The following is a 21,233-nucleotide window of genomic DNA, read 5'->3' on the forward strand; positions in this document are numbered from 1 at the left end:
TGGGACCCCGGGAGCGGACCAACCCACTGCTTCTCCGGCCATACTGAGGCTGCGTCCCACAAACAGCAACTAGAAGGATGTGCAACTTTGACATATGTGGGAGATCAAGATTTGGCCACCCTGAAATCTATCTCTTTACCTTGGTTGTTTTCTCTAGGGACATTTGACCTCCCCCACTAACTGCCTAAAGAATTTGACATGGTGGCTCTTTCCTGGAACAGATCTATCATGATGGCTGTAAAGATAATGTAGGATGGAGGTTACAATAGGAAAGGCACCAACAAGCCCCTCTTATCAGAAGTTCTGTCTCTCTGGCCACATTCTCTGGATGGCCCTGCGAGGAGTTACCAATCATTTACATTTATAAGGAAAATCTCCATTTGTAAAGGTATCTCCCTCTCTGATTTGAGAAGAGAGGGGGATGGCCTCATTTCTAGAGGCTTATCAATGTGGAAGTTGAGGCCTTAAAGCTGCATAATAACCTTACTCCTGTTTACTGTGCTTTGGTGGTAATCTCCTGAAACTGACTCCCCCACCCCCAAAATCCTCCTTTGTCGTTGGCTGAACATGGTATTTAAGACGAGAATTTCTGCTATTGTGTTGAGAAACGCAGTGTCCCTGCTTTCTCCCATGTATACATGTTATTAAACTTGGTATTATTTTCTCCTGCTAACCTGTCTTGTTAATTATTTGGCCAGCCAGAAGAACCTTAAGGAAAAGGGCAGAGGGAGATTCTCCCTCTTCCCCCGACACATACAACTATCTACTGGGGCTTTGGGGGAAAAAGGAGGAGGATTGGCAATAGATGTTAGCTCAGGGCGGGTCTTCCTCCGCAAAAAGAGTAGAATAAGCACGATGTTGGCTCAGGGCTGATCTTCCTCGCAAAAAATAAATAAAATGAAAACAAAGAAAGGGAGTTTCACCCAAAAAACACATATTGTTGATAATCATATCGTGACAGCAAAGTGACTATATACTTTTCCATATTTTAAATTTACAAATTAGGCACCATTTCTATTGGATGGTCATTAGCGAGTATACATACACGCAAAGAGATGTCAGTGATAGAGCTGCAAGAATTCTGAGGGTATGTGAAGAAAATATCTTTTCTAGGCACATTTTCCCTGAAACCAATTTCTAGTAATAATAACCATTAAACTGTTTTCATTGCCAAAAATTGGATTGACATTTTTGGAAATTAAAAGGAATGGGGTGAGGTTGGGAGGGGCTTTGGATATTTGGACATTGCAAATCTTTAATAAAGATGAGTGAAGGATTTGGAGTAAAGTCATCCTTTATCTTGCTCTTTATTCCTCTCTCACCAATAAAGGCAAGAAAAAAAGGAGTGAACCCTAAAAATAAATAAATAAAAGTGAAAATAGCCCATCTTCATGGATCCTTAGATTTAACACTGTTGAGACAGCAATACTTCTCAGAATGATCCAGATTTTCACCAAAATCCCTTCAGAAACTCAGTTGACTTCCTTGTGCTCTAGATATTAATAAAAGAAACCTTAACTAAATTAGAGTCAAGAAGGCCGTTAGGGGGAGCTCTGACGCCCTATCATACATCTTCTGGAAGAGATGATAGTGTCCACAGCAAGTAATACTACTTTCCTACTGAAGGAAAATTTCTCTCCTCACCAGGCAATGGCCCAGCCAATGAGAAATGCTGCAGCTCAGCCAATGAGGAGGCGTTGCTGCCCTGAGCTGTTCCTTTCCCCAATGGATTTTCATTTAGAGCAGCCCCTCCCTACTCCCCCTTTTTCTCTATGAAAGCAGCACCTTTTCTTTGTTTGCTGGGTTTGCCTATGGGTTTGCCATAGCGTGCACGTCCCAAATTGCAATTCTTTTGGCTGTTCTTGAAAACACTCATTTTGAGATAAAATAACAGTCAAATTTGCTTTTTAAGTTGACAATAGAAATTGACAAGCTGTTTCATAAATGATGTGGAATTGTAGGGGAACCAGAATAGCCACACCAGCCTTGAAAGGTAAAACAAAGTAGTAGGATTAATATTTCCTGATTTCAAATCGGATGTCTCAGCACGGTAATCCAGGTATGTGGTAATCACACAAGGACCGACAAACAGATCAGTGGATTAAGTTGAGATTCCAGATATAAACCCATTCATCTATGGTCAATTGATTTTCAAAAATAGTGTCAAGAATGAAGAAAGAGGGCCGGCCCCATGGCTTAGCGGTTGGGTGCGTGCGCTCCGCTGCTGGCGGCCCGGGGTTCGGATCCCGGGTGCGCACCGACGCACTGCTTCTCTGGCCATGCTGAGGCCGTGTCCCACATACAGCAACTAGAAGGAAATGCAGCTATGACATACAAATATCTACTGGGGCTTTGGGAGAAAAAAAATAAATAAATAAAATTATAAAAAAAAAAAAAAGAATGAAGAAAGAATATTCTTTTCAAAAATCGATGCTGGGACAACAGGATAGCAACATCCAGAAGAATGAAGTTGGACTCTTACATTACACCATATACAATAATTTACCAAAATGGATGGAAGACCTAACTCTGAGATAACACTATCATACTCTTAGAAAAAACAGGGGAAAATATGACCTTGGTTTTGGCAAAGAATTATTAGATATGACACCAAAAGGAAAAACAGTAAAAAAAGTTGAATAACTTTTACTTCATTGAGCTTAATCCCTTTTGTATTTTAAAGAACACCGTCAGGGGCCGGCCCTGTGGCTTGGTGGTTAAGTGCGCACGCTGCAATGCTGGTGGCCCGGGTTCGGATCCCGGGTGCGCATTCAGGCACCACTTCTCCGTCCATCCTGAGGCCGAGTCCCACATACAGCAACTAGAAGGATGTGCAGCTTTGACATACAACTATCTACTGGGGCTTTGGGGGGAAAAAATAAAAAATAAATAAAATCTTAAAAAAAAAAAAAATAAAGAACACCGTCAGGAAACTGAAAACACCCAGGGGAACCCCTGTGCTCTTCTGGTGGGAAGGTAAAATCCTGCCACCATTTTGGAAAACAGTATGGCAGTTTTTCCAAAATTAAAGAGAATGTTACCGTATGATCCAGCAATTTCATTTCTGAGTATATACTCAAAAGAATTCAAAACATGGATTCAAACACATATTTGTACACCTGTGGTTTTGAAGCATTCTTCACAGTAGCCAAAAGGTGAAAGCAACCCAAGTATCCATCAACAGATGAGTGGATCAACAAAATGTGGTGTACATATACAACTGAATAGTATTCAGCTTTAAAAACAAACGAAATTCTTTTTTTTTTTTTTTTGTGAGGAAGATCAGCTCTGAGCTAACATCCGTGCTAATCCTCCTCTTTTTGCCGAGGAAGACTGGCTCTGAGCTAACATCTATTGCCAATCCTCCTCCTTTTTCTCCCCAAAGCCCCAGTAGATAGTTGTATGTCATAGCTGCACATCCTTCTAGTTGCTGTATGTGGGACGCAGCCTCAGCATGGCCAGAGAAGCGGTGCGTCGCTGCGCGCCTGGGATGCGAATCCCCGGCCGCCAGCAGCGCAGCGCACGCACTTAACCGCTAAGCCAGGGGGCCGGCCCTGAACTATATATACGCTTAAAAATGGATAAGATGTAACTTGTATGGAATAGATATAGAAGGTGTTCAAAAGCCACACTTCTGTGGTAAAATAAGTAAGTCGTGGGGATGTAATGTACAGCATGGTGACTAGAGTTAATTCTGCTGAATTGTACATTTAAAATTTGCTAAGAGAGTAGATCTTAAAAGGTCTCATCACAAGAAAAAAATTTGTAACTATATGTGGTGATGGATGTTAACTAGACTTATTGTGGTACACCTGAAACGAATCTAATGTTACATATCAATTATATCTCATTAAAAAAAAAACAACAAATATATTGATCCATGCTACAACATGGAATTCCCTGAAAAAGTTATAGCAAGTCAGTGAAGTCAAATACAAAGACCACATATTATATAATCCCATTCATATCAAAGTCAACAAATATGGAAATTTATAGAGAAAGGAAATAGATTAGTGGTTGTCTAGTGCTGATGCTTGTAGGATCTAGGGGGGAAGATAGGGCAGTGATAGGTTAAGGGTATAGGGTTTTCTTTTTAGATGATGAAAATGTTCTGAAATTGACTGTGGTGATAATTGCACGTATCTGTGAATATACTGAAGACCAGTGATTTGTAGACGTCAAAGGGCTCTATTATATGGTATGTGTGAAGCCTGCCCTGGTATCTGTTCCCCCGAATTGAACCCAGCATATATGGGGTTAAAACCAAAAAGCGCTCATTCCCCCTTCCCTGCTTCTCTAAGTTACATTCACATGCAGAAATTGGTTGTTTTATCCTTTGTGTCCCTGAATTCCAAAAGGCAAGTGGAGGTAATAAATTGTTAAAAGCCCAGGTGGCTACAAACTGAAACTCTGGCTAATTACCAGTTCTTGTGGTTTGTTACAGGGAGACTGATATCTCGAAATTATCAGGAAGCTGAAGCTCCCAACTCCTGGTTCCTGGAGCCGAATCCACCATCCATGACAGGGACAGACAAACAGAGGACACCTGCAGCTTCCCCACCTCAGCTAAACGCAGGCCGACGGAAGGATGCCGGGCTGCAAAGCCACAGCTCCCCTCCCCCGCCTAAAACCTTGTCAACTTTGTAATCGTTAATTGGTGGCAGCTGCCGTCCGCTCCCCAAGGCGAAATTTCGAGTGACGCGAGAAGATTGATTGATGGAGCCCTAAATCTCCTGCAGTAGGTAGAGATAACAGCCGGCTTGGCGCCAGAGGTCTGGGATCCCTCCTCCAACAAATAATCACAGTCACCAAGGATACATTCTTTCCCACAGGCTTTCCTTTAAAAACCCCAAGTCCTAATGCCTCGGAAGGACTGTGGATTTTGGGGCATGAGCCCATTTTGCTGCCTCATCTTGCTGAAAAAATTAAACCATTTTTCTTTTCCTCCATCCCTGGTCATTGTGTTCATTGATTCGGCTACAGTGACAGGGTCCCGGGTTTTTCTGGCTACATGTGTATTGTCCCCCCCAAAAAAAAACTGTTCGAAGAAGTGGATAAATGCATGAAGAGTTTTGCAATGCAAAAGAGTTTTGCATTTCAATTTCTTAAGCATATGAACACTTTCCAGGTACATCCAATATTTACATAACCTTTTCTGGTTTTTTCTGTTATATCAGTCCAAATAGGAATTGAATTACCTTAGGGAAATTATAGACTTTTACAAAGCTCTCTCAGGACGCATTAAAAAAATGATCTAAAATAAATTTCACTCCAGGGTAAAACGTACACCTGATATTGAATGAAAACATCTCATACCTAGTGGTTAGACTGAGAAGAGTCCTTGCGCTCAGCTAGGGCTGCGGGTTCCAACTTCCCGCCATAGCTAAAGGCTTGGGAGGCCATAGGATATTTTCAATTAGGATTTGAGTACAGGTGGGGAAGCATTGGGTGGAAAATCAGAGATCATAGTGCAGACAGACTAATTCCTACATAGGGTGAGGTGATATTAAGTCTGTTTGCAAAGAAGGGTCACAGTTCCCCGAGTGGCCTCGGAGCATTGAATTGCAACGGAAAAGTCCCCAGACAGGACAATTTCCAGCTTTGAGTTGGCTCAGACACGTTATCTCCATCCCGCTGTCACTCCGGCCCGAGGACCTTTCGAACTGTCCAATCAGGGTCGGCTCCCGGGCAGGTGGGCGGGGCGGCGCTCCGCCCCCATCACGACTTCCTGCTCGCGCCACAGCCCTTCCGGTTACGAGCCGCTGCCCTTAAAGGCGTCGCCTTGCTGTGCTGCCGCGTCCGTCGCGCTGTGACCTGTGCCGAATCGCGGGAAGGACGCGGGGGACCCAGGAGACTTAGAGATGGTGAGAGTTCTGGCCGGGGTTTCGGAGACACGTTTGGGGCAGGGGGAGCTGGTCGGAACTGGCCGTGGCGCGACCAGCCTCCCCGCGGTCACCTCCGAGTCTGCGGACCCGAGTCCGCGGTGGCGCCGCTCGGACCTCAGTCCCCTCCGGCCGCAGCGTGGGGGCGGGGCCGGCAGCCGGGACCCCGGGCGTCCTGTGGTCACTGCGCGCGGCGACTTGGGCCCCGGAGCCTCTCTGGGCAGCTCTGCGCCCGCAGCCCCGCGTGTCCCCAGATGGTGCGGTGACAACGGGGAGGGGGATCAGGGACAGTCGTGACTCGGTCTCTGGGGCTCCCGCGTGGGCGGAGCTGTGGTCTGGTGGGTCCCCAGTCCCTCCTTTCTCCTCAGGGGGACTCGTGTTCTCCTGAATTTTCTAAATGTCTGGGGAGCAGGGTCTCAAATCCACGACCCTGGCCCCGCTGCTCTCCCTGGGACTGGCAATAAATCCCTACATCTCCAGATCCTTCCTCACGTTCCCAAACGCCAACTGCCAGTCTGAGATTCACAGCATCATAGTCAACTGCAAACACACCCAGTATTTTAATTATCATTTTCCCATAGTCAATGGGTGGCCCTTTTGAAAGGGTTTATTTCTTGTTTGTGGATGTTCTACATGAGGAAAAAGTAGCGAATAGCCTCCTGGAACTACCTTGTATGAAATCCTCTGTCTCTCCTCCCAGGACGTGTCCTGGGCACAGACATTCAGTCGTTAAGTCCTTTGGGTGGAGGTTCCTCTTGGCAAATTTCTGGGTGATCGATCCTGTCAGCACCGCCCCTCCTGGGTTTGTCAGTTTGAAAAGATACATTCACTTTATTTTACTATCAATTTTTCAATGAATAAAAGTTTATTTACTCAGTAAAGCCTGTGGACAATATAAAATGTTTCCAAAGCTGGGAAATGTTAGTTTCAGAAAAAAATAAAACATTCCAGTTTTACATTGCATGATTTAAAAATTGTTTTTCCTTTTTCCTCCCTGAGCATATTTCTAATATTTTGAGGTCTGTTCTTTTATTTTCGCTGAGTTCAAATGGATTTCCGGGGCTTAGACTGGCAGAACTGAAGTGCTGAAATATGATTAATAGTTTGTAAAACAAACTCTTGTCATGGAAATAATTAACGTCTTTATTCCTGGAATGCAGTACATTCCTCTGGGGTTTCTTATTGAGTCAGCAAAATGTCATACAATTTTATTTCCTCATTTCCACATAAAGACTGGTTTGAGTGTTTTAGCTGGATTGTTCAAACACTAGGTTTGTGTTATTTAAGGTATCAGTGGGGGCAGAGGCTTGAGGGCACTGTCTCTAAGCTAAGGCCCCCTTGGTCTTCCTGGGGAGCCTCCCGTCACAGGTGTCCTGCCTGCTCACACCCACCCTGGAAGGAGCCTTTGTACTGAGAGAAGCTGCAGAGCGCTGGAAAGCTGGGGGTGCACGTGCACATGGGGGTGGGAGGAAGGCACCGATTCCCTTTCTGACTTTATAACTGGTTTTCTTGGACTCTTCTAGACTTCAGTTTTGTACCACAGTGTAGATGCACTCAGAATAATTTGTTTATATTGAGAAAGTCTGTGAAACTCAGGAGTTCTGTGTCGTGGATTAGGGTCCATTAATTTGGGAGTTCATTTGGGTCAGAACCATAAACTGAATCCAGCCGAGTTTTCCTCATTGTGAGAAGGGAAGCCTGAGAGAGGGAGCATGTGCATTATTCCCTGGGGAGAGGGGGTGTGTGGAGGTCCCAGAGTTCACTCCTGTGGCTGCTCAGGTGCCCCACCCTCCTCCACCAGGGACTGACCCACTCCAGGGGTTCTGTCTCAACCAGGAGGGTCAGGAATATGGAAGCTTCTGAGTGTGGCTTTCCTTCTGTCCTGTGGGAAGCAGGCTGCTTATCTGTGCTGATTCCAATATTTGTGTTTGTTTCCTTTGGATTCCTTTATTGATTGAATAGTGCAGCCCTTTGGCTCTAGTTTCCCTTAGCGCTTGAGCCCTGACACTGTAAGTTGATTGAGAGATAGGATGTGAGGAAAGCAAGAAAATTGTGGAAACAAATATATATATATATATATTTTTCATTTAGGCAAGAGAAACTCAAGATGTGAGATGAATATATTGAAGATTTCAGGTACATATTTCATTTTTAGATCAGGCTTCATATGTGCATGTCCCTAGAGATCATAGAAATTTAAAAAGCTAAAGCAATTGAATTCTATTTTAATTGATGTGAGGGACATTTCTGAAAGCTTTTGTAAATCTTTAAAAATCCTGCTATATAGAAGTGGATAAACTCAAAGCCCTATTGCATTATAATATGCTGCTTATTCCTGAAAGTCCCCCAGTGTGAGATAGAGGGGAAGGACAAACAAGGATGCTGCATGTGCTTTTAGTTAGAAAGAGATTTGGAAATTTTCATTTTGAATGGTTTACATTGTTGTAACCGGTAGTGTTTAAAGTATTTAAATCTTAGAATGATTTCCTATGTACAAAAGTTAAAATTAGGGCCGGCCCCGTGGCTTGGCAGTTGAGTGCGCGCGCTCCGCTGCTGGCGGCCCGGGTTCGGATCCCGGGCGCGCACCGACACACCGTTTCTCTGGCCACGCTGAGGCCGCGTCCCACATACAGCAACTAGAAGGAAGTGCAGCTATGACATACAACTATCTACTGGGGCTTTGGGGGAAAAAATAAAATTAAAAAAAAAAGTTAAAATTAAATAAAAGACTGTTAAATAGTAAAATATAGTGTACATAAATTTCCTTATTTGAAATAAATCTGTGATATTTCAAAGTCTCACTCTAGAAGACTCACTGCCAATATATCCTGGTCCCCTCCAGCACTGTTACTCCAGCCACCCCCAAATACAGTTTTGATCATTTCTTGAGCCTCCTGTTAGTGTTTCTTTATATAAATCAATCAATGAGAATGCATATTTTTCTTAGGCACATTTGTCTTTTTAATGAGCAGTCAGACTCCACATTTTGGATGAGTGCTCACAGCTTAGGCCTCACCCCACCCTGTTCCCCTTGTGTCCCCACCTGGACAAGCTGATGAGAAAGCCTGGGTGTTCTCTCCTCTAGGGCAGGCAGGAGAATCCACTGCACAAGCCCCTGCAGAACTCTTAACCCGGTCCCACCCCCAAGCCCAGTGAACACCCAGGCCAGGCTCAGTTCCTTGCTTTCTGAGCCCTTCCAGAGCTGCTTGAGAGGCCGGCCCTGCCCTCCCCCTCAGACCTCTATTATGTGAGTCCTCGGCTTTTTCCTACTCTGTGTGTGTGGGTGTGTGAGTGAGTGTGTAAGTCTGCCACACTTGGCTCAGTCTCAACAAGGGACCCACCCCTCTGCAGTGACCATAACAGTTGTGCCTTGAGCAGCGTGTCCAGACATGACCCCCACCCGTGGGTCTGTCATCTCCTGCTCTGACTTGCTCACCTGCTCTGCTGCCTGGTGGCGGCCTGCACTGTGGGCTGCTGCTTGCTGGGGAGCCTGTGCTGTGAGCTGTGCTGCCCCGTGTTGCATTGTTGACCCACCAAGCCTCGGTTCTAGGTTCAGCTGAGCAGAGTTGGCAGTTTGAACAATTTATAGGCATTTGGGAGCAGGACTATGGGATTGGGGCCTCCTTAAATGAGTCCTGGGTCAGGGTCTTTTTCAGGATTTATCTGCGTGTTAGAGTGAAGCTATGCCACAGGCTGTGATGACCTGACATACCCCAGGGCTGGGGGTAGACAGGGACTATGCCCTTTGCGAGAGGTGGGCCCATCAGAGGGTCACCCCTGCTGGGGGAAGAGGGAGAGTCCCCCTCTGCCCTTTCCCTTAAGGTTCTTATGGCTGGCCAAATAATTAACAAGACAGGTTAGCAGGAGAAAATAGTACCAAGTTTAATAACATGTATACATGGGAGAAACCAGGGAGGGACACTGTGTTTCTCAACACAGTAGTCTTAAATACTATCTTCAGCTAAGGACAAAGGAGGATGTTGGGGGTGGGAGGAGTCAGTTACAGGAGATTACCACTAAAGCACAGTAAACAGGAGTAAGGTTATTATGCAAATTTAAGGCCTCGCTTTCCACATTGATAAATTTTTAGAAATGAGGTCATCCCCCTCTTCCCAGTACAGAGAGGGAGATACCTTTACAAATGGAGATTTGCCTTATAAATGTAAATGTCTGGCAACTCCTCGCAGGGCCGTCCAGAGAATGTGGCCAGAGAGAGGGAACTTCCCATAAGATGGGCTTGTTGGTGCCTTTTCTATTGTAACATCTATTTTACATGATATTACAGCCATCAGATAGAAGATCTGTTCCAGGAAGGAGTTAATCAGTCAAATTCTTTAGGCAGTTAGTGGGGGAGGTCAAATGTCCGGTCAGAGAAAACCATTTCAGGGTAGCCAAATCTTGATCTCCCACACTCCTGAAAGAGCAGTCATTTAAAAAAAGAGAAGAGAGGGGGAAAGGCAGGCAGTGGGTGGCAGGCTGAGTCCACACTCCTAACACCAGAGGGCTCACCAGGACCCTTAAGTACCTGTGCTGCTGCTGCCTCTGCCTCTACTGCCACAAAGATCCTGACCTTCGGGGTTATAGGGGACAACACCCGTGGCTCCCATGTGGCACAAGGTATTAGTTCAAACCTGACTTAAGCCCAGGGTTTAAACCCTGTAAGCCAACCAGTGTTGTCACAGGGGAGGCTCCTAATGCTGATGGCACTGTTTTGAGGCTCTTGGGTGGTAAAAATTTATAAATACCAGGGTGAAGAGGTACTCCCTCCCCTGAAGTGTGTCCCATGATTAAGAAAACAAAACAGGGGCCGGCCCCGTGGCTTAGCGGTTAAGTGCTCGCGCTCTGCTGCTGGCGGCCCGGGTTCGGATCCCGGGCGCGCACCGACACGCCACTTCTCCGGCTATGCTTAGGCCGCGTCCCACATACAGCAACTAGAAGGATGTGCAGCTGTGACATACAACTATCTACTGGGGCTTTGGGGGTAAAAAAATAAATAAACAAAATCTAAAAAAAAAAAAAAAAAGAAAACAAAACAGGAAAGATCAGGAGGAAGGAAAAATAGATAAAATATGGTAACAAAGGTCCATAATTTGACCCAATTAGAAATCCAAAATATACTGAGGAATTTACACAGCAAAACAGATAAAGGTACACTGCTGGGCTTTTGGGCCTGTACAACATAGGTTCTGAATTAATTTTGCTATCTGACGTAATGCAGTAATTCAGAAACCTTCAAGCAGTTAATCAATACTAGGTCTCAAATTACAGTTATACCTGGATCCCATTACATTTAAGCAAGTTCCCCCTGATGATCTTAGGGGTGTTAATGAATACAATATAGAGGACAGATAGGACAAATGTTTAATCTTTAGCCTTCAGAACTATGGTTTGCCTAGATTCTCCGTGGTCGTAGCACTCATTGTCCTAAATCATTCCATAGTGAGCTGGGAAGCTCTAAACCAATGATCAAGAATTATAATTAAATGAAGTCTCTGGGCCGGCCCTGTGGCTTGGTGGTTAAGTGCACGCGCTGCGATGCTGGTGGCCCGGGTTCGGATCCCGGGTGCGCATCGAGGTACCACTTCTCCGTCCATCCTGAGGCCGAGTCCCACATACAGCAACTAGAAGGATGTGCAGCTATGACATACAACTGTCTACTGGGGCTTTGGGGGGAAAAAATAAAATAAATAAAATCTTTAAATGAAGTCTCTGCCACTTACAAATTGGCTTGACAAATTGTGACCCTAGGGACCTTACCCCACAAATCAAGTCGTTAACATGGCCCAATGTAAATTGCCCAGGGCCTTGAAGGATTGAAAACTGTATAGGAAACCTAGTTAGTGAAGGGTGGACTGTTCCCAGTGCTTCTTCTAACAGCCCAATTTGTCCTGTTATTAAACCTGGAAAGGACGAATGACACCTCAGAGTGGTTTACCTCAACTTGAGGCTATGGTTGCATCACACAGACCTCTATACCCAGTCCCAACAGTGTGGAAATTACTGGCTACAACCAATCAGCAAGTGATAAATATCCTGCTCTCACAGATTTGGCTAAGTCTGTTCTGTCAGTGCCTGTGTCAACAGCCTCTGAGCTGCACTTGGCCTTCTTCTCTGAAGGGACATGATGCACCTTTACTGGGTTATCCTCGTGGATCTCCAACAGCTGTGCCCTCCCACACAGTCATTGCAGCAGGATCTGAACTGCATCCTGGTTTCTCCAAGAACACAGGTATCATGTTATATTAGTGACACCACCTCTGAGGACATTCAGGACATGCAAATATTGAAAAATGTAGCTCACAAAAGTGGATGGGACATTGCCATGCATATAATATGAGGCCCTGACAACTTCGTTAAATTTCTGGAAATAATTTGATCATCTGAGACCTGCTCCTTCTCTGACACCGTGAAGAAATAGCCATTTTTCCCCTCAGCACCCACACATGTACTAGGTTCTCTTTATCTTTGAGGGGCAATATATTCCTTGTTTACAAGTTGTACTTGAGCCCGTTGGTGCTGTTACTTGCAAATTTGCCACCTTGAATAGGCACCCCTACCACAAATGTCTGGAGACTCTGTTCAAATTGTCATACAACCAACACGCCTGTTAGTGACCTCAGAGACTCCTTCACTGTAGAGGCCTCAGTGACCTTCTGTCATGATTCCTGGGGTACCCATGATGGCCTTAAGTTGTCCATAGGTTTCTGATGCAAGAACCTGCCCTAGGATCTGGCACATTCCACCCTGGGGTTTCAGTGGCTCGTGTGCTGACCACCCATGGCTCCCTCACCTCAGAACCTGCCTCCAGAGTAAGTTTGGAGCCCGCCCACCAAGGCCAGTGTTAACTTTTTCTGGAAGAGGACTCACCCTGCAGAGTTCCAGCCTGAGGCCTGTGGGAAATGGTGCTCTCAGCCAGACCTTCTGCAGTCCTGGGGCCCCTCCCTTCACATGGCTCCCAGAATGCAATGGGCACCACGCCAAAGGAAGTGGCGGAAATGGCAGCGGTTTCCACCTTTCCAGAAGTGCACAGGCACAGGTGATGCTCCCCTCTCATTTTTCAGAGGCCACACCTACTGTATCTTGAAGGGAAGAGGCAGAAATTAGGCAAGCCTCATCCAAAGGTGCTCTTGCAACAACTTCCAGTGCTTTTCTGAAGGTGATGTCTCCGTGGCTGGGAGACTTGGCATCTGAGGTCCCAAGGCCTCCACCCCCCATCAATGAATGTTCCAGGTTGGGGTAGTGATCAAGGGCTCGATGAGGACTGCCTGTGGGGTTGACTCGCACGAGGTCTGTGTGCAGGTGAGACCTCAGGGGATGATGGATCCCAGGCTGTGGAGACCACAGTGGAGGACTTGGCAACTGGGTGAGGACGCATGGATCTTTTTTGTCTGCGCTGAGCTTCCAATGGGAAAGCAAAGTGAGGAAGGGGCACGTGGTGAGGGGCGCATTTCTGGAAGTGATCATAGCAACGTGAGGGGCTGGAACACTTGATCACTGCAGCCATTGTGGGCCCTGAGTCTCCCCTCTTCAAGGCCTGGGCTGTGTGTCTCTGGGCCATTGTCTCTGTGGGTTTGTGACTTTGAGTGTGTGGGTGTGTGCACATGTATGTCCGGGGGAAAGCCTGTGAGATTTTGTATGTCTCTCTGGGGGTGTGTGTGTATGTCCTTAAAATCTGGAATGCTTTTATTTCATGTGGTGCCTGATTGCCCTGGTAGCACCTCCCTCACCATGTTGAATTGGACTGATGTGAGCAGACACATCCCTGTCTTCTTTGTGATTGTATTAATCATGTGTTTTATTTTCTGTCTCTTAAGATGTTTTGACATCTTGGGGGCCTCTCAGACATTGGGAGACACTGCCCCCCCCAAGTGGGACCTAACTCCCCGTTGTTGGTGGGCAGCCTGTCTGGAGCAGGCCTTTCACGTGCACACCACCCAGTCCAGTGCCCTGTCCCTACAGACCTCCTTATCCACCTCTCACACACCAATACAATATCTCCTCTGCCCTAAGCCAACCCAGGGCCAGGTGCAAGATGACTGAGGACCATCCCTGTGCCCCAGAGGCTTCTGAAATTGTTCAAAGTAGCCAATCCTTAGCTGCTTACTCTGACCTGACTTACATTTCCTATGGCACTCCAAATGAAGGCTGTGGCCTAAATTTTTGTCAAACTCCTGAGCAAACCTGATGCATCACCTGTGACCCTGCCTGGAATGGCGTGCGTCCCTTTCTTGGGAAATGTAAGTAATAAAAATCTTTATATGTCACTAGGCTGTCCATGTTGTCACTTCATCACCTCCATAAATTAAAATCTCAAGGGTATAAATTGGACGCTGCTCCTAAGGAGAACGTGCTCAGTTAAGACGGTGGAGCCACTGTGGGAGGACTGAGTGAGGTGTGTGGGAATATGAGTCCACAGCAGAGGTGATGTTTACCAAAGAGCCCGCATCAGAGGACATGGGTGCTGAGCAAGGCCATACTCACCTTTGTCCCCTCACTGAGCTCACAACAGAAAAAGTGACAAAGGGACAATTCATGATGAGTGAGTTTCTGGATGCTTTTGTAGCAGTGAGAGGGGCTGGAAATAATGACTTCAGCCTTTTTGGGCCCTGACTCTGCCATCCCGTCTCCCATTTTGTGTTTTTTGCAGAGATGTACTTTTTTTCCTGTGTGGTGTCAGGAAGGTGAAATCCCTTCCCCATCTGGAGGAGCTGAGACACCCTCTTTGGGGATTGGTTTGGGAGCTGGGAGACACCCCTCTACCAGGTGGGATGGGAGTGAGAACAATGCATTGTGTGAAGGTCTGGGCCTGTGATGAGGTCTTTGTGAAGCTTCCATGTGAGTGTGTGTGTGTCTGTCTCTCTGTGAGCCCTGATGTGCAAGAAGGATTGATGTGACAGGCCTTCTAGTAGATGCTTTTGTGAACAAAGCAGAGCGAATAGCCCTGTTCACTTTAAAGCTGACATTTTAAGAGAGAAGAAAGAAGATACATAAATAAATTTGTACCATATGTCTTTGGTGATTGGCCCTTAAGAGTACAGAAAAGTGGGGAGGAGTGCAGAGGGCCTGGGCTCTGTGTGTCTATGGGAACATCTATGTGTCTCTGAGCCATTAACTCTGAGGGTTTGTGAGTTTGTGTGTCTGTGTATGCATGTGTAGTTCTGTATGCCATGATAAGGTCTGTGTGATTTTGTATGTCTGTCTGTGGAGCTATGTGTGTATGTCCATTGAAATCTGGAATGGTTATTTTTTTCCATGTTCTTGCCTAATTGCCTGGTAGCACCTTTCTTACCACGTTGGGTAGAGCTGGTGAGAGCAGACGTCTCTGTCTTCTCTCTGATCTTAGAAAGCCTTTAGTCGTTCACCATCAAGAATGATGGCAGGTGTGGGTTTTCATTGATGCTGTATTTCAGGTTGAGGTAGTTTACTGAGGTTTTTTATTATAGTTTATTGAGTGTTTTCTTTGTGAAGGGGTGTTGAACTTGGTCTGAAGCTTGTTTGTATCTAATGAGATGGTCTTGTAGTTGTTGAAGTTGATACTATTAATGGTTTCTTATGTTAATTCATTTTCAGATGTAAAACCATTTCTTTCATGGGTTAAATCCCACGTGGTCATGGTGTTTACATCATTTTATATATTGCTGGATTCACTCTACTAGTATTTTATGGAGACTTTTTTCATCTATATTAAAAAGAGATATTTGTGTACTGTATGATAATGTAGTATATAGTATAAAATTATCTGATGCTGCCTATAGTGTATATCTTTATGTGTAGATATAGAAAGAGAATTTAGAATGCAGTGTGTATATGTGTACATATAAATATATATGTTATATGTAGTGTATTACCTGTATATAGTATAGGTAGCATATAGTATTATACATAATTAGTATATATTATATATAAGTAAAGTAAGTTATGTTTACTTAACACACGTATGATTAGTTTTGTAGTGTATAGTACAGTGTTATACTTTTACAGAGAGTATTACAGTCTTATCAGTCAGTAGCATAGTGGGTATCATTACCATGTCTGTCCTCAGAATTATTCAGATAACCCATTCACATCCTCCCATGGGAACAGAGGGGCCCCTCACTGTCTTGATGCTCCAAAGCTGCCTCCGCACCCCCTGTTTGTTTTCTCTGCTTCTGAGTGCAACTGAGGTGTCAGTATGTGTTTCAGAAATTGTAGCTTTTTTATCAACCTGAGGGTTGAAGTGAGGCTCTGCAGTTTGAATTCAGTACATGCAGAGACATGTGTGACCTCCTTATGTGTTTGAGTAATCCTGAGCAAGATTATCCCAGAGTGCTTCCTCCCAAAACGGTGACCTTGGATAAGTAGCTGACGTTGTTCTTGTTGCCAGGCAGCTAGACCATTTCCAATGAGCTAAAAGTGTAAAAATATGAAGATGATGTTGACCTATGGCCAGAGCATCCTCTAACATGCATGCCTGGAGATTGACTAATCCTGAGGACCATTAGGTCCTGCCTTGGATCAGGGATGGCCTGGTAAGGGACCATCATATGATGGTCATATGTCCACCACTGATATGAAAATAGGTGCAGGATTTATTTTTACATGAACAAAAAAGCAAAGCATGTTTCACAAAGTAAACCATGTGTCCTTTGCATATCAAAGGGAAGAAAAAAGATGTACTATCAATTGCTTCTTTGTATATAAATGCTGAAAAGACTTTCAAGAAGTGAATTACATTGTTATCTACATGAACATGGGGGATCTAGAAGTCAATGCTAGAACTCATGCTAGGAGCAGCCTTCAGGCACACTTGTAAATATCAGGCTGATTTTTTGGAACATGATATTCACAATAAACATATCATGAGAGACAAAAGAAAATGTATCAACCATATTTTATTTTTAATACTGTTGAATAACAAAAATCCAAGTGAATATATCTGAAAGATCTAATTGGCTTTATTGGGCAATTCATCAATTGGGCAGCATCTCATCTAGCAAGTAGAGAGGAGCTCCAAAGGGCGACAGAAAGGAAAAGATTTTAAAGGTGGGACAAGGAAGTCATAAAGAGACAAAAGGATTATTTTAGGTAAAGTTACTGCACTTTAGGGACAGAAAGATGTTATTGGTTAGATAACCTCTTCTTCCTTTGTGAGATGGTGAGGGCCCATGTGGAAGGTTACCTCATTGATGCTGACCAGAAAAATCCCAGAATGACCAATTAAGACTATAAAAAATTAATAATCTCAATTCTATTTCTTTGTAAAATAAGTGGTATTACAGCCTGTAGTGCTATTGTATATCAATCTGCAGAGGGACGGTGTATCAAATACACTGGGGTGGTATAATAATATGAGCAGCTCCACTGACCTGCTCCCCACTGAAAGTGGTGAAAATTATTTTTATAGTTTTTTGTGTGTGTGAGGAAGATCAGCCCTGAGCTAACATCGGTTGCCAATCCTCCTTTTTTTTTGGCTGAGGAAGATTGACCCTGGGCTAACATCCGTGCCCATCTTCCTCTTCTTTATATGGGACGCCACCACAGCATGACTTGACACACGGTGCGTCAGTGCACGCCCAGGATCCAAACCCGCAAACCCCGGGCTCCCGCAGCAGAGAGCGCGCACTTAATGGCTTGCACGACCAGGCCAGCCCTAAAATTATTATTATTATTATTTTTTGTGAGGAAGATCAGCCCTGAGCTAACATCTGCCAATCCTCCTCTTTTTGCTGAGAAAGACTGGCCTTGGGCTCACATCCATGCCCATCTTCCTCCACTTTATACGGGACGCCACCACAGCATGGCCTGACAAGCAGTGTGTCGGTGCGTGCCCGGGATCCGAACCCCGGGCCACCACAGCAGAGCGTGCGCACTTAAGTGCTATGCCACCGGGCCGGCCCCTAAAATTATTTTTAAACAACCATTTGAAGCCTCTGGAAATTATCCTGAAGGCAAACAGCAATTGAGGAACACCTATTCAAGAAAATCAGTAGAAATTCTGTGAGAAAGGGGAGACTGTGTGGTATTTGAACCATGTCCACTCCCTCCCCACTCTCAGCTCAGCAAGTGAACACTCCTCTCCAGAGTGCTGCACCCTGAACCAGAAGACACATTTCTCTCTTGAAGCTTCCAGAACAAGGGCTTGTTCCTAGGATGAGCAGGACTTCAACATTACCCATCCTGCCCTCAGCTCCCTATTGCTGAATTTAAGTCCTTCATTGGTTCACATGGACAGTGGGGACCCCCTTCTTGCACCCAGCCCCTTCTCCTGGTACAGAGTCTCTGTTGTGCTCGTGCTTTGCTGAGAATACTGGGCACTGGTCACTCTTTCCCCAGCTCATGAGGTGGCTGTAACAGGAGACAATCAAGAGGGCCTCTGGCTGCTGTCTCTCCACTGCACTGATCACTCAGCTCCTAAAATGGATTGTCACCCAGGGAGAGGCTTCCTAATGTCGCCACCACAGCTCCAGAGTCCTGGCACAGAGATTTTACCTGAACATGGGGAAAAGCCAACCATCGAACACAAAGCCCTTCATTTCTTCCCAAAGTAATTAACTTGCCTAGCAAGATACCATAAAAAGTTCAAGTCAAAAGACACTCTCAAGAAAGTGGAGAAAGAGGTGAAAGACAATTAGTAGATTTGTGTATGTAATGAAGATACAGCTTAGACTGTAGGGTGACTAGATTTCTGGGAAGAACCAGGGAATGAGAGTGATGATGTGACACTCCCAAAGATCAGAACAAATGTCAAGCCTTGACTTCAGAAAGTATTTTGCAGAGGAGCCAGAATTGCACTGGAGTATTTAGTAGAGGAAGTTATGCCTTGCGGGATACTGGTGAAAACACTAGAGCAATCAGCCAGCATTAATCTAGTTTAACCATGGGGTGTGCCTGTGATAGAGGAAGAGAGCCCTACCAATACCACTGACTCATGACGGTAGACGTACTCAAAGCCATGCCTGATTCTAGGAGCTATATCGGAGCTTTCACTCAGTGTGGAGTACATAGAATTAACTAAAATTATCCACCTAGTCATTGAAGAAAAAATAAGCTAAAAACAATAAAAAGTCTCAGTAGGAAGGGGACCAATACACAGACTTGCGACAAAATATTATGTGAATTGTCTGGCTTGCATCGAAAATATGAGACATGCAATGATACATCAAAGTAGGAACTATACACTGAGGATAAAACAATTGCAAAAATTACCAAACTCTTATAGGAAACCCCCGTGAAATTAACAAGGGATGTCTCAGCAGAGCAAAGGGAGGTTAGAAGGCCGAGGGGTAACATATTCTAAGTGCACAAAGAAAAAAACATGTCAACAAGGAGTCATATATTCACCAAAACAATCTTGTAAAATATAGAGATGAAATAAAGACTTTCCCAGATTAACAAAAACTGAGAAAATACGTTAATAGGCAACTGCCTTATGAGATTACTGAAGGAGTTCTTCAGGTTGAAAGCAAGTGACCCAGGATGGCAATTGATATCAGCATAAAGAAGCAAAAACACCAGAATAGGTAATTATGTAAATATGAAAGAATAAATACCTATTTTCTCATTTCTTCTCTTAGCTGATATCAAAGAATCTTGTAAAACACTACATATTTTATGTGTGGTTGTGCTTGTTCCATATAGGAATGTGATATTTGTGTAATGTTTCTTTTTTTAATCTTTTTTATTGTAGTAGCATTGGCTAATAACATTATATAAATTTTGGGGGGACATCATTATGTTTTGATTTCTTTATAGATTACATCATGTTCACCAACCAAAGACTAATTACAGTCCATCACCATACACATGTGCCTAATAACTCCCTTCACCCTCCTCCCTCCCCCTTCCCCTCTGGTAACCAGCAATCCAATCTCTGTCTCTATGTGTTTGTTGTTGTTTTTACCTTCTATTTATGAGTGAGATCATACAGTATTTGACTTTCTCCCTCTGACTTATTTTGCTTGGCATAATACTGTCAAGGTCCATCCATGTTATCACAAATGGCCAGATTTTATCCTTTTTTATGGCTGAATAGTATTCCATTGTGTACATATACTACATCTTCTTTATCTAGTCATCCCTTGATGGGCACCTAGATTGCTTCCAAATCTTGGCTATTGTGAATAGTGTCACAGTGAACATAGGGGTGCATATATCTCGATGCGTTTATGTTTTCATGTTCTTTGGGTAAATACCCAGCAGTGGAAGAGCTGGATCATATGATAGTTCTATTCTTAATGTTTTGAGGAGTCTCCATAGTGGCTGCACCAGTTTGCACTCCCACCTGCAGTGTATGAGAGATCTCTTTTCTCCACATCCTCTCCAACACTTCTTATTTCCTGTCTTATTAATTATAGCCATTCGGAGAGGCATGAGGTGATAGCTCATTGTGGGTTTGATTTGCATTTCCCTGATGATTAGTGATGTTGAACATCTTTTCATGTGCCTGTTGGCCATCTGTATATCTTCTTTGGAGAAATGTCTGTTCAGATCTTTTGCCCATTTTTTAATTGGATTGTTAGTTGTTTTGTTGTTGAGATGTATGAGTTCTGTATATAATTTGGAGATTAACCCCCTATCAGATATATGGTTTGCAAATATCTTCTCCCAATTGTTAGGTTGTGTTTTCATTTTGTTGATGGTTTCCTTTGCTGTGCAGAAGCTTTTTAGTTTGATATAGTCCCATTTGTTTTCTTTTTCTATTGTTTCCTTTGTCCAGTCAGACATCTTACTTGAAATTATGCTGCTAAGACCAGTGTTGAAGAGCATACTGCCTATATTTTCTTTTAGAAGTTTCACGGTTTCAGATCCTACGTTCAAGTCTTTAATCCATTTTGAGTTAATTTTTCTGTATGGGTGAGATAATGGTCTACTTGCATTCTTTTGCATGTGGTTGTCCAGTTTTACCAAAAACGTTTATTGAAGAGACTTTCCTTTCTCCATTGTAAGTTCTTGGCTCCCTTGTCAAAAATTAGCTGTCCACAGATGTGTGGGTTTATTTCTGGGCAAATCTGTTCCATTAATCTGTGTGTCTGTTTCTGTGCCAGTACCATGCTGTTTTGACTACTGTAGCTTTGTAGTATATTTTGGAATCCGTGAGTGTGACACCTCCAGCTTTGTCGTTTTTTCTCAGGATTGCTTTCACTATCCAGTGTCTTTTGTTGTTCCATATAACCTTTAGAATTCTTTATTCTGTTTCTGTGAAAAATGTCATTGGAACTTTGATAGGGATTGCAATGAATCTGTAGATTGCTTTAGAAAGTATGGACATTTTAACTGTTAATTCGTCAAATCCAAGAGCACAGAATAGCTTTCCAATTCTTTATGTCTTCTTCTATTTCTTTCAACAGTTTTTTATAGTTTCAGTGTACAGGT

General features: G+C 44.1%; 1 protein-coding gene and 1 long non-coding RNA gene across 3 annotated transcripts in view; both read left to right on the plus strand.

Moving 5' to 3' along the window:
- LOC147912110 (uncharacterized) overlaps positions 1 to 21,233 on the plus strand; it is a 360,528-nt gene that overhangs the window by 289,405 nt on the left and 49,890 nt on the right. The gene's annotated exons all lie outside the window — the stretch shown is intronic.
- LOC147912115 (uncharacterized) overlaps positions 5,752 to 21,233 on the plus strand; it is a 36,612-nt gene continuing 21,130 nt past the window's right edge. The window contains exon 1 of one of the 2 annotated variants that reach the window (XM_087425968.1): positions 5,752 to 5,864. In XM_087425968.1, the coding sequence (XP_087282094.1) occupies positions 5,862 to 5,864 (3 nt within the window). In that variant the 5' untranslated portion in view covers positions 5,752 to 5,861. The remainder of the gene's footprint in view (positions 5,865 to 21,233) is intronic. The other variant, XM_087425969.1, reaches the window with a different exon arrangement.

This window comes from Ceratotherium simum, chromosome 39 (genome assembly GCF_057802395.1).
Source record: "Ceratotherium simum simum isolate JZ-2026a chromosome 39, ASM5780239v1, whole genome shotgun sequence".
Lineage (NCBI taxonomy): Eukaryota > Metazoa > Chordata > Mammalia > Perissodactyla > Rhinocerotidae > Ceratotherium > Ceratotherium simum.